This window comes from Carcharhinus amblyrhynchos, chromosome 11 (assembly GCF_965287045.1).
Source record: "Carcharhinus amblyrhynchos chromosome 11, sCarAmb.v2.hapA, whole genome shotgun sequence".
NCBI classification, from domain to species: Eukaryota; Metazoa; Chordata; class Chondrichthyes; order Carcharhiniformes; family Carcharhinidae; genus Carcharhinus; species Carcharhinus amblyrhynchos.
The window spans coordinates 41,818,191-41,830,580 of NC_137334.1; the positions used below are offsets into that span (position 1 = coordinate 41,818,191).

At 41.5% G+C, this 12,390-nt stretch overlaps 1 protein-coding gene across 2 annotated transcripts in view; it reads left to right on the top strand.

Moving 5' to 3' along the window:
- Positions 1-12,390, top strand: part of pde11a (phosphodiesterase 11a) — a 355,582-nt gene that overhangs the window by 237,814 nt on the left and 105,378 nt on the right. For both annotated transcript variants that reach the window (XM_080198223.1, XM_080198224.1), the window contains 2 exons: positions 718-864; positions 2,637-2,744. In XM_080198223.1, the coding sequence (XP_080054349.1) occupies positions 718-864; positions 2,637-2,744 (255 nt within the window). The remainder of the gene's footprint in view (positions 1-717; positions 865-2,636; positions 2,745-12,390) is intronic.

Here is a 12,390-nt window from a genome sequence, read left to right on the forward strand (position 1 = left end):
TTCCACAATTGGCCAGCACTTGTTGAACAATTCTGAGAGTGCTAATAGTTACACTAACAGCCAATTTAACATAATCCACTAAGCTCATAACATAGTTCACTTACACTTGCTAGAAAGAACATATATTCATACCCAAGGACCTTTTCTTAACAAACAAGAAGAGTATGTTCAAACTTTGCATTTTTATTGAATTAACCAGGAGCTTGAAGATCCTATAGTTCCTCAGGGCTTTCTCCATGACAATGTTGTGGTCAATCAGTGCCTACTTGTCAAACAATCAGTGCCCGTTCCTCCTGTGGTATAAATTGTTATGATCATTTGAAATTTGATATCCTTGCATTTGTCCAATGAGCTCAAGGTGAAGCATTGGCAACATGTCCTTCTTTTCAACACCAATCAACTTCTGTACCACCAAGAAAAAAAATGAAATGGGCTAAAATTTTACTTAAGAGTGTTAGGTGAACCCCAAAGCATAATTTCTTTGAAAAGGTCCGTGACTTGTAATTTGATGTACTGCTATCACTGAAGATTGCTTTTAAAACATCTCCCCTCGTTGTAGCTATAGCAAAAACATTGGAAATTTCATTTTGTGGAGCTTTCAAAGAACTCTCTCTCCTTATCTCAATGTTATTATTTTGCAGTGAGGAACAGGTGAAAAGTTAAAGTGAAACCTCAATTTTGAATTATTAAAAGCCTGAGAATTCTTTCCATTTGCAGGCAGCAAACATCCCACTTGTTACTGAACTCAATATTGATGAATTCCATTTCAATGACTTCTCTCTTGACAAGGATGCTATGATCACTGCAGCTCTCAGAATGTTTATGGAGCTTGGAATGGTGCAGAAATTTAAAATTGATTATGAGGTAATTCATCCAAATACAAGTAGAATAATTTATGTATCACTTCTGTGTATTATTCAGACATTTGTTTTTAAAACTGATGTAAAATATGAAAGACCTGATCTTGGGTGAGCTTACTGACACTTGAGCCTGAGAGAAAACTGATCAATGGGTAGTAAGTGGAGTGGCCATCTTCATCAGGTTCCATGTGGGCCTTTCTCCTCTTTTTGCTCATATTACCATCTTCCAAACCTCGTACTGCCTCAATCCCTCTGTTCTAAGTATTGTTGCTGATCTAACATCCCTCTGCATGTTTGTTGAATGTGCCATTGGCAACCAAAATGAGAGACAAATTGTCACCGACTGTGTGCTGTTGCTGTGATGAGAGTCCGAGTGACTTGCATCAATATTCTCTGGAGTTTAACATAATACAAGGTGGGCCCAGATTTTCATCATGGATGTGTGACTTTTGTCTAAGTCACGATTCATTGCTGCAGTGCCAACAGGCAGGATTTTCATTTGCTGGAAAGTGGTGTGGCCTGGGTTCGGGTCTGCTGCCAGAGACAGAAGTGGATGGTTGGCAAGGTAGCCAAGTTAAAAAGTCTGCCTCCATTCACACAAACTTTGACCCAGTTAATGCAAAACCCTTTTCGCCCTCATCCCTTAATACCCCATACCCAGACTCCCAACCCCTTCAAACTCCCCTCAAACACCCTTTCAACCCTCTTTATCTTTCCATTTTCTTCAAGGGGAGGGGAAGGTTGGGGATGTGATATATTGCTAAACTATTAATCCAGACACTCAACTAATGTTCTGGGGACCCAGGTCAAATCCCACCACAGCAGATGGTGAAATTTGAATTCAGTAAAAAAAAGTCTGCAATTAAGTATCTACTGATGACCGTGAAGCCATTGTTGATTGTCAGAAAAACCCATCTGGTTCACTAATTTCCTTTAGGGAAGGAAATCTGTTGTCCTTACCTGGTTTGGTCGACATGTGACTCCAGAGTCACAGCAATGTGGTTGACTCTCAACTGCCCTCGGAAGTAGGGATGGCAATAAATACTGGCTAGTCAGTGAAGCCAATGTCCCACAAATGTATAAAAAAAAGCTCTCTTCACCCTTACCAACGCATTCATTAAGTATCCACTTTATAAGCAGAACTTAAAAGCCCTATAATATTGAAATGTTCATAAGTCTTTTTAAAAATTCACTTGTGGAGGCAGTTTCAAAAGCTTCAGAAATCTGTAACATTCATCAAACACCCATTTCCCCAGGACATCTGTACCAACAAACCCTGCAGGGCAGAATCCATTAGTACTTTGAATAGTAGCAGGCCCTCAAATTCTGATTTCCCAAGACACTGTGCAAACAAACCCAGTGATATAGAATCCATCAGTGCCTTTAAAGGCAGCCAAAACCTCGTATGTCAAAGCTTTAAAATAGTCTCTCACATTCAGCATAACCCTAGCCAATGTCACTGGTTTTGCCTTGTTATCCTTTTACCTATGCAACCCCATTGTTTCTTAATTAGTTACATAAATCTCAGTCTAGTTCTGTGAAACTCAACCTCGCTTTCTAAACCTCTTTGCCATTCTGCTTCTGACCATGTCTTTAAAAGCTTCCTCAAAGCCTAACCTTTTGACCATACATTCAACCAGCATAACTAATCCTGCTATGAGTGCCTACAATCCACTTCTCCTCCGTAAAGAGCCTTGAATGTTTTACTACATTAAAGCTGTGGTATAAATGCAAGTTGTTATTCCATATGCTGAATTAACAAGATGTATTTTACAGACTTTGTGCAGATGGTTGCTGACTGTCCGGAAGAACTATAGGATGGTTCTTTACCACAACTGGCGGCATGCGTTCAATGTGTCTCAATGCATGTTTGCAATGTTGACAGTGAGTATTCTAAATAATACAGTAACATATTGTTGCAAAGTGTGAAAATAAATTATTCAGTTTTATTAAAAATACATAATGGATATATCAAATATATTTATCAAAGATATATTTTTCATTTTATTTTATCTTTGTTAATTTAGTCAAATTTAATTATTTGCAATAGTATAAATTTAATACAGAAACCTCTAGAACTTTGAATGCAATTTAATACCAGGATGTGCACAGTTGAGGTTGAATAGATAAATGAATGTGTGTCCTCATTATCATTTCACAATGCAGTTATTAATATGTAAACCTGGAATTTTTTTGAAAGAAATCAGCCTATTACTTTGAAGGACAATGAGTAAACAAAGCAAAGTAGGTGCATTTGTTTAAGCACATAACTATAGATTTTTACAGGATTTTGCAGCCACCATTGAACAAACTACCTTAAACGGTGTAAATGTAAAAATTACATTTTTAGCCTATGTAATAAACGAACAATAGTCATGTGCAAGGAATAAAGTTTCCAGCCATTTGACATGAGATATTAGAAATTCAGCAATATGCATTTGGACTTTGTGGTAGCATTAACAGCAAAATGGTTAGAACTACTATTCTGAAATTGACCAAATTTTCAGAGTCCATACATGTGCAGCTAAACATCATAATCCAGAAGTTGCTGAGGTGATTGTACAGGGGATGAGTTGTTAAAGCTCCCCCCCGCTTACTATAATGAGGTAGAAATAATTGAATTGGTGAGAAGTTGCACTCTTACTCCATCAATATCACTGCAAACACCTGTAAAAAGTTGCACATTGTTGAAAGAAGTGTAACTGGATTTTTAATGGTGTACTAAGTTGATGCAAAATGAAATGTTGTCAAATGTAAACAATAAAGAAGTAATGACATTGGCTTGATCAAAGGATAAAAATGCATGGCTTGTGACAGCTGGCCAGGGGAGGAGGTCATGCTGGTTATGAGGGGCCATTTGAAAACTTTGTGTATGTATGAGCTTTTGGCTGACTTTAAAGATACCAATGGATTCCAGATGACTATCGGCCCTCTTCCTTTTTGAGAGAAAGCTGATTGCTGGTGATTTAACCTGAGAGTCACGACACCTCAGGTGAGGGGCCAGGTTGAGAAGGCGGACCTTCATGAATAAACTCAGCCAGTGTGGGAATTGAACCTACACCGTTGGTGTCACTCTGCATTTTGAATTAGTTGTCCATCCAACTAGGCTAACCTAAGTTATTAGTTACCACTGCAAAAAAGCCTTTCTGACCCTAATCAATTAATTTTATGGCTGGAAGCATCTACCCTTGTTGGAGGCTGGGATTTTCCAGTGCTGTTGTGAGTGAATGGAGTTTTGGCTGGAAGGCCAAATTTTTCATTCTTGCTTGCAAAAGTTCCCACCATGGATCAGACCAGAGAATCCCGCCCTGGATTTTGTGGAATGTTAAACTTCTCCTTTCTGATTTAAAAATAAATATTTTTGGTACAAGTAATAATCCCAGTAATTTCCTTAAAATGCAATTGAAAGTGAAGTGCTGTTGTGAGTCAACGGACATGTGGTTTGTTGCCTCTAAGAATTCTTCAATGGAATTGGCTACTAGGCGGCACGGTGGTATAGTGGCTAGTACTGCTGCCTCACAGCACCAGAGGCCTGGATTCAATTCCCAGCTTTGGTCACTGTCTGCACATTCTCCCTGTGTCTTCGTGGGTTTCCATCAAGTGCCCCGGTTTCCGCCCATGGTCCAAAGATGTGCGGGTTAGGTGGATTGGCTGTGCTAAATTGCCCCTTAGTGTCCTGGGATGCGTAGGTTAGAGGAATTAGCAAAGTAAATATGTGGGTTTACAGGGAAAGGGCGTGAGTGGGATTGTTATCGGTGCAAACTTGATGGGCCAAATGGCCTCCTTCTGCACTGTAGGGTTTCTATAATTTCAGATCCTGTTTGATAACATCACCATTGCTGAAGATCTCCTTGATTTGGCACCAGATTGAAAATAATATCGGGAAAGCTCTTTGTGGGCAACTTTCTCTCGGGTTAGCAGCAAGCATCATCGCTTATGGGCAGCACAGTGACACACTGCTGCCTCACAGCACCTGAGACCCAGATTCAATTCCTGGCTTGAGTCACTGTCTATGCAGAGTCTGCATGTATTTCCCACGTCTGTGTGGCTGTCTTCCGGTTGCCCTGGATTCTTCCTACAGTTCAAAAGACATGCTGGTTAGATGAGCAGGCCGTGGTAAATTCTCCCTCAGTGTACATGGACAGCCGCAGGAGTGTGGCAACTAGGGGATTTTCATAGTAACTTCATTGCAGTGTTAATGTAAGCCTAGTTGCAACACTAATAAATAAAAAAAAGACAAATATGCCCAATACACATATCTTTAGGATAAAGGCAAGAAATTTTCCCCATCTGCTTAGAACCAATCTTGCAAGGATATTTTGTTGAGAAGCTCCAGAAAGCCCCTTTTCCTCATATACAAGACAAGCAAAGGCCTGGTTTTTGCTTCCATCTATTTACTAATAGTACATTGGGTAATTTATAAATGAATGACCAAGATTTTATTAGTTAGCTGATTGAAATTTATAAAATCACCATATAGGATATAATGTAAAGTAACTTGTAGCATTAACAAAAATCATCACGGAGGATGTATAATTGAATCAAACAGATTAGATGAACCCAATTACTTGGACCTTACATTCTAATTGGATGGATGAGAGAAAAAGATAAATATCATAATAAATCAGAATTTAAAAAGATGTACAGTTAAACATTTGACTGCAGGAACTGCAGCAAGTAAACAAAGATAATGAGCTGCCATGGAGAAAGACAAAGTCATCTTTCAGTTGGTGTCTTTCCTTCAAACTGTTTGAATCTAGGGGCTGATGAAAGTCTGTTTTGATGCAATATGTCATCTGAAATATTTCTTTCAGGTTCTGACTGACTAATAGTCCATATCTTCTGGCTTTATTTCAATTCAAGTCTGACTATGCAACCAAATCCCAGGTGTAAAATTACCTTCTAATATGCTCGCTCATTTCCATTTGCATACACACAGGAGCCAAGAGCAAGATGAGTATTCAAGTAAAGCAGGATTAGTGGGTGAATGGGGAGATAACTATTTGAAGGCACTGAAGAAGGAGGCAGCGGGGATAGGGAGGGGGGGAAATGCAAGTGAAAGGAAGAAGGGGAGAAAGGAAAGACAGCAAGATGGGTGGGAGAAGTTGGAGGGAAGAGGGTGGACACACAGAAGAAGCAGAGACTATCCCGTTGTTTATTTTTCCTACCCTTTAAATAAGATCTGTTCATACTGCGACTACCTAACATTTGCTGTGACATGGGAAAATACCAAAACTTCTTAATGGCCATTAGTTTCTAATGACATGTATTTCTTATGTTTTACCCAGAAAATATTTTGTACAATTTATGCTGGCTGAATAATGCGTTCTATTAGAAAGGTAGAGTCACCTGATTGAAATCTGTATGTTTATTTATACAATGTAATATTTATCTAAGGAAAACAAGCACTGGGGATTCTGTAACTTTGGTGAAGAATCAACAGGGACTGGTTGATAAACCGTAAGAAATGTTTCCACCGACCTTATATCCAACTTAGTGACCGATCGGGAGAACTTCCAAGGAATTTTTGTTGATATATTGTCAGGAATCAAACCAGAAAACAAGCAACATTTTCAGACACGTTTCAAAAAATAATTAGCTAGCATTAACAGACTCAAGGTCTACTTGCCCAGTGTAAATCAGAGCCTTTTCCTTCTCACTGTTGACAGATTCACCAGAACATAAGAAATAGTAGCAGGGGTAGGCCCTTCAGCCCATCATGTCTGCTTCACCATTTACTATTCATTGACACTGCTTCCACCACTCTCAGGAGAAGAGAGTTACAAAGATTCGTGAATCTCGGAGGGGAAGAAAAATCTTCTCATTTCCATCATGAATGAGAGTTCCCTTATCCTTGAATTCTGTCCCCTTGTTTGAGCCTGTTGCACAAGGGGAAACATCCTTTCAGTACCCACCCTGCCAAGTTCCCTTCGGATCTTATATTCCAATCAGATCACCTTTTAATCTCCAAAATTCCAACAGGTACAGGCCCAACCTGTCCAAACTTTCCTTGTAAGATAACTACCCACCATCACCACCATCTACCCCACTCCCTCTCCCCGACTCCACCACACACTGATCCATTCCAGGTATGATTCAAGTGAACTTTCTCTGCATTGAACAGAGAACGTAGAATACTGCAACACAGTACAGGCCCTTTGGCTCTCAATGATGTGCCGAGCTATGCCCAATCCCAAGATCAAGCTATCCCACTTCTTATAATTCTGGTGTGCTCCATGTGCCTATCCAATAACTGCTTAAATGTACCTAAAGTGTCCGACTCCACTATCACAGCAGGCAGTCTGTTCCACACCCCAACTACTCTCTGGGTGAAGAATCTACCTCAGACATTCTTCCTATTTCTCCCACCATGAACCTTATATTTATGCCCCCTAGTAACAGCTACATCCACCCGAGGAAATAGTCTCTGCACATCCACTCTATCAATCCCTCTCATCATCTTATAAACCTCTATTAAGTCGCCTCTTATCCTCCTCTGCTCCCAAGAGAAAAGCCCCAGCTCCCTCAACCTTTCCTCATAAGACCTACCCTCCAAACCAGGCAGCATCCTGGTAAATCTCCTCTGCATTCTCTCCAATGCTTCCACATCCTTCTTATAGTGAGGTGACCAGAACTGAGCACAATATTCCAAATGTGGTCTCACCAACATCTGGTATAGTTGCAGCATAACCCCACGGCTCTTAAACTCAAATCGCCTGTTAATAAACACTAACATACTATAAGCCTTCTTCACGGCTCTATCCACTTGAGTGGCAACCTTCAGAGATCTGTGGATATGAACCCCAAGATCTCTCTGTTCCTCCACATTCCTTAGAACCCTGCTGTTGACCCTGTAATTTGTATTCAAGTTTGTCCTACCAAAATGAATCACCTTGCATTATCAGGGTTGAACTCCATCTGCCACTTTTCAGCCCAGCTCTGCATCCTATCAATGTCTCTTTGCAGCCTGCAAGAGCCCTCCACGTCATCTACTACTCCACCAATCCTGGTGTCATCAGCAAATTTGCTAACCCACCCTTCAGCCCCCTCTTCCAAGTCATTGATAAAAATCACAAATAGCAGAGGACCCAGCACTGACCCCTATGGTACACCGCTGGTAACTGGCCTCCAGTCTGAAAATTTTCCTTCCACCACCACCTTCTGTCTTCTATGATACAGCCAGTTACTTATCCAAGTGGCCAAATTCCCTTCTATCCCACACATCCTTATCTTCTTCATGAGCCTACCATGTGGAACCTTATCAAACGCCTTACTAAAATCCATGTATACAACATCAACTGCTCTACCTTCGTCCACACACTTAGTTACCTCCTCAAAGAATTCAATCTTCTAATATTGCTTCCAACAAATTTATATCCTGGGTGCAATCTTACCGGCTTGCCGCAATGCTTGATTGGTGTGGCAAGTCAGTGACATTGGGTGAGAGGCAAAAAATCAGGTTAGTGTCTGGTTCCTTGAATCCCCCCCATCTCACCAGCATTGTTTTGTCAGCGAAATCAGCTTTACGCCAACAAAAGGTGTGAGGTGTGTGGCCCTTGATTACAGTTGGACAGCTCTAGTCATTGGTCATGTTCAGCATGTTGATTTAATTACAGTAAAGTTACAAAAAGGAACCTTTGTTCTTTGTACTTATGGTTGTACATGAGAAATCATCTCCCAGTAGCAGTGTCTTAAGTGGCAGTTCCATTGTATATGTATGTAAATTTCTGTCAGCCAATGTTATTGTCAAAAACTTCAGTGCACTATCAAGATCTATTACTTTGACAATGCTATTTATTCATTTAAAATAAATGTTTGTGCAAAATTGTGAAGAAAATGGTTTTGATATAAATGCACAAGAAATTCCTACAACAAGATTGGTTACTGTACTTTCTAGGCTGGAATCACAAATTTCATCAGCAGATGGTTGGGTGTTTTTCTTTATAGTGGGTTGCTAGGTAATTAACCACATATTATACAGGGTGTAATAGAGGATGTGCTGGCACTGTCACTGGACTAATTATTGGAGATCCAGGGTAATGCTTTGAGGATCTGGGTTCAAATAATAAATTTGAATTGAATAAAAATCTGGAATTAAAAGTCTAATTCTAATGATGTTGATTGTTGTAAAAACTGATCTGGTTCACTAATGTCCTTTAGATAACCTTACCTGATCTATCCTGAATGTGACTCCAGATCCACAGCAATATGTTTGACTTTTAAATGGCCCAGAAAGCCTTTCAGTTCAAGGGCAGTTATGAATGGGCACTAAATGCTGGCCCAGTCAGCAAGACCACATTCTGTGAATGAATGTTTTTGTGATATATTTACTGAGCTTCACCTCAAATATGATGTTCTAATAAGAACATAAGAAATAGGAGCAGGAGTAGGCCATCTAGCTCTTCGAGCCTGCCCCACCATTCAATAAGATCATGGCTGATCTGAAGTGGATCAGTTCCACTTTCCCGCTTTCTCCCCATAACCCTTAATTCCCTTGTCTATCAGAAATCTATCTACCCGTGATTTAAATATCTTCAGCGAGGTAGCCTCCACCATTTCAATGGGCAGAGAATTCCAGAGATTCACCAACCTTTGAGTGAAGAAGTTCCTTCTCAACTCTGTTCTAAACTGCCTCCCCCTTATTTTGAGGCTGTGCCATCTAGTTCTGCTATCCTTTCTAAGCGGGAAGAATCTCTCTACGTCTACCCTGTCTAGCCCCTTCATTATCTTGTAAGTCTCTATGAGATCCCCCCTCAGCCTTCTAAACTCTAACAAGTACAGATCCAGTCTATTCAATCTCTCTTCATAAGCTGACTCCCTCATCTCCGGTATCAGCCTGGTGAACCTTCTCTGTACTCCCTCTAAGGCCAATATATGCTTTTGCAAATAAGGGAACCAAAACTTCACACAGTACTCCAGTTGCAGCCTCACCAGCGCCCTGTACAGTTGCAGCAAGACCTCCCTGCTTTTATATTCTATCCCCCTCGCTATAAAGGCCAACTTCCATTCACCTTCTTGATCACCTGCTGCACCTGCAGACTGGGTTTTTGCGATTCGTGCACGAGGACCCCCAGGTCCCTCTGCACCATAGCATGCTGCAGCTTTTCACCCTTTAAATAATAATCCCTCCTACTATTATTTCTACCAAAGTGGATAATCTCACATTTGCTAACATTATACTCCATCTGCCAGGTCCTTGCCCACTTACTCAGCCAGCCTATCCAGATCTCTCTGCAGACTTTCCGCGCCTTCCACGCAATTTGCTTTTCCACTCATCTTCGTGTCATCAGCAAATTTTGTTACCCTACACTCAGCCCCCTCCTTCAGATCATCTATGTAAATGGTAAACAGTTGAGGCCCCAGCACCGATCCCTGCGACACTCCACTAGTCACCAACTGCCAACCAGAAAAGCACCCATTGATTCCAACTCTCTGCTTCCAGTTAGATAACCAATCCTCAGTCCACGCTAACACCTTATCCCCAACTCCGTGCACCTAACCTTTTGCAGCAACCTTTTGTGAGGCACCTTATCGAACGCCTTCTGGAAATCCAAAAACAACACATCCACCAGTTCCCCTCTATCTACCGCACTAGTCACATCCTCATAGAAATCCAGTAAATTCGTCAAACACAACTTCCCCTTCACGAATCCGTGCTGCGTCTGCTTGATCAAACCGTTCTCTTCTAGGTGTCTTGCTATTTCTTCTTTGATGATGGACTGTAGCATTTTTCCAACTACGGACGTTAAGCTAAACGGCCTATAATTCCCGGCCTTTTGTCTGCTACCTTTTTAAACAGCGGCGTAACATTAGCCGTTTTCCAATCTTCTGGCACTTCCCCAGAGTCCAGCGAATTTTGATAAATAATTACTAAGGCATCTGCTATCACCTGTGCTATTTCTTTCAGAACCCTGGGTTCCATCCATTCCCGGGGACTTGTCTACCTTCAGTCCCGTTAGCCTATCAAGCACTACCTCTCTAGTGACAGTAATTGCATTAAGGACCTCATCTCTGGTGCCAATGCCCCATAAATTCAAACCAAATCCTTCCACACCAATCCCTGAGCTACGCATTCACCTTCTTAATCCTATTTACCCTGCGCCAATTTGTGTGTGGTTCAGGTAGTAATTCAGAGATAACCACCTTGCTGGTTCCTTTCTAATCTGGTTCCCAGATTATCATACTCCCTCTGCAGAGCCTTAGTTCCTATTTTGTCTATGTCGTTGGCACCTACATGAACCACGATGACCGGATTCTCACCCTCCCACTCCAGGTTCCTCTGCAGCCCAGATGAGACATCCTGGACCCGAGCACCAGGCAGGCAACGCACCCTTCGGTATTCTTTATCCTTGTCACAAAGGACGGTGTCTATGCCCCTAACTACACTATCCCCAGTTACTACTACATTTCTCTTCTTCCGCTTTGACCTCTCCCTGCACCACTGTACCGTGGGCAGTTTGCTTGTCCACCTTGCAGTCCTTGTTCTTGTCCACACTGGGAGCAAGAAACTGTGCAGATTCAGGGGCTGAGGCTTTTGGGTCTCCCCTCCTTGCTCCTCCCACCCCCCTCCTTCCTCCCCCCAACTACCCCCTCTTGTTCCTGACCCTCAGAGTTAGTCAGTTTAGGGGGTTTGACTTTCTGTTGTAACACATTATCCAGGTAACACTCCCCTTCCCTGATTTGTCTCAGTGTCTGAAGCTCGGAGTTCAGCTCGTCTACTTTGAGCTGGAGCTCTTCAAGCAACCAGCACTTACTGCAGACATGCTCACTGGGAATGACCTTGGGGTCCACCAGCTCCCACATAATGCAGAAACAGCACATCACATGTCCCTCCATCTCAATCACCTAGTGTATGCTGGACCCAGTAAAGAATTTAAACTTGCCTTGCCCTTTCCGCCGAAGTCCTGTGAGCCAAAGCCCTTACAGCTCATACTCCTTCTATACTTTGCACAGTAAAAATCCCTTCCCAGAAGACCCTCCGGCCCACTTGCTGTTTAACTTTTAAAGCTGGATTTACCGTTAAAAAGCCCGTGAAAAACTTTACAAAGTCAGTTGCTTACCTTTACTCTCTTTAACCTTCTCTCCGCTCGCTCCAACGAACAATGAGATTGCTCCAACGAGCAATAATTTAAAAATTTTCTGTATTATGTACTGCCAGCATCAAATCTGCCTCACATGGAGCTCTTTCAACCCATTGCCATTGCTCAAAATTCTCCTCTTTACATAGATGTTTAAACACAGAGTTAGTCATTGTTTGCTAAACCAAGATGGCTAATTGTGCAAAATATGTGAATTCTCTGTTGCTAATCCACTGTAATTTCTTCAAACCTTAGCTCAATGCCAATGAAAGCATTCCTGTCAAGTATTTTCCATATAAGATTTCTCTGGAGCTGTATCCTGTTGTTATGGTACCTGAAAGACAAAAAAAATGCAAAGATTAAAACAAACCATGTAAAGATGGAGCTGTGAGACGGTGAACAGAATTTTAAGTGAATAATTCTAAGTGTCCAGCTAGTGTGAAAAGGGGAGA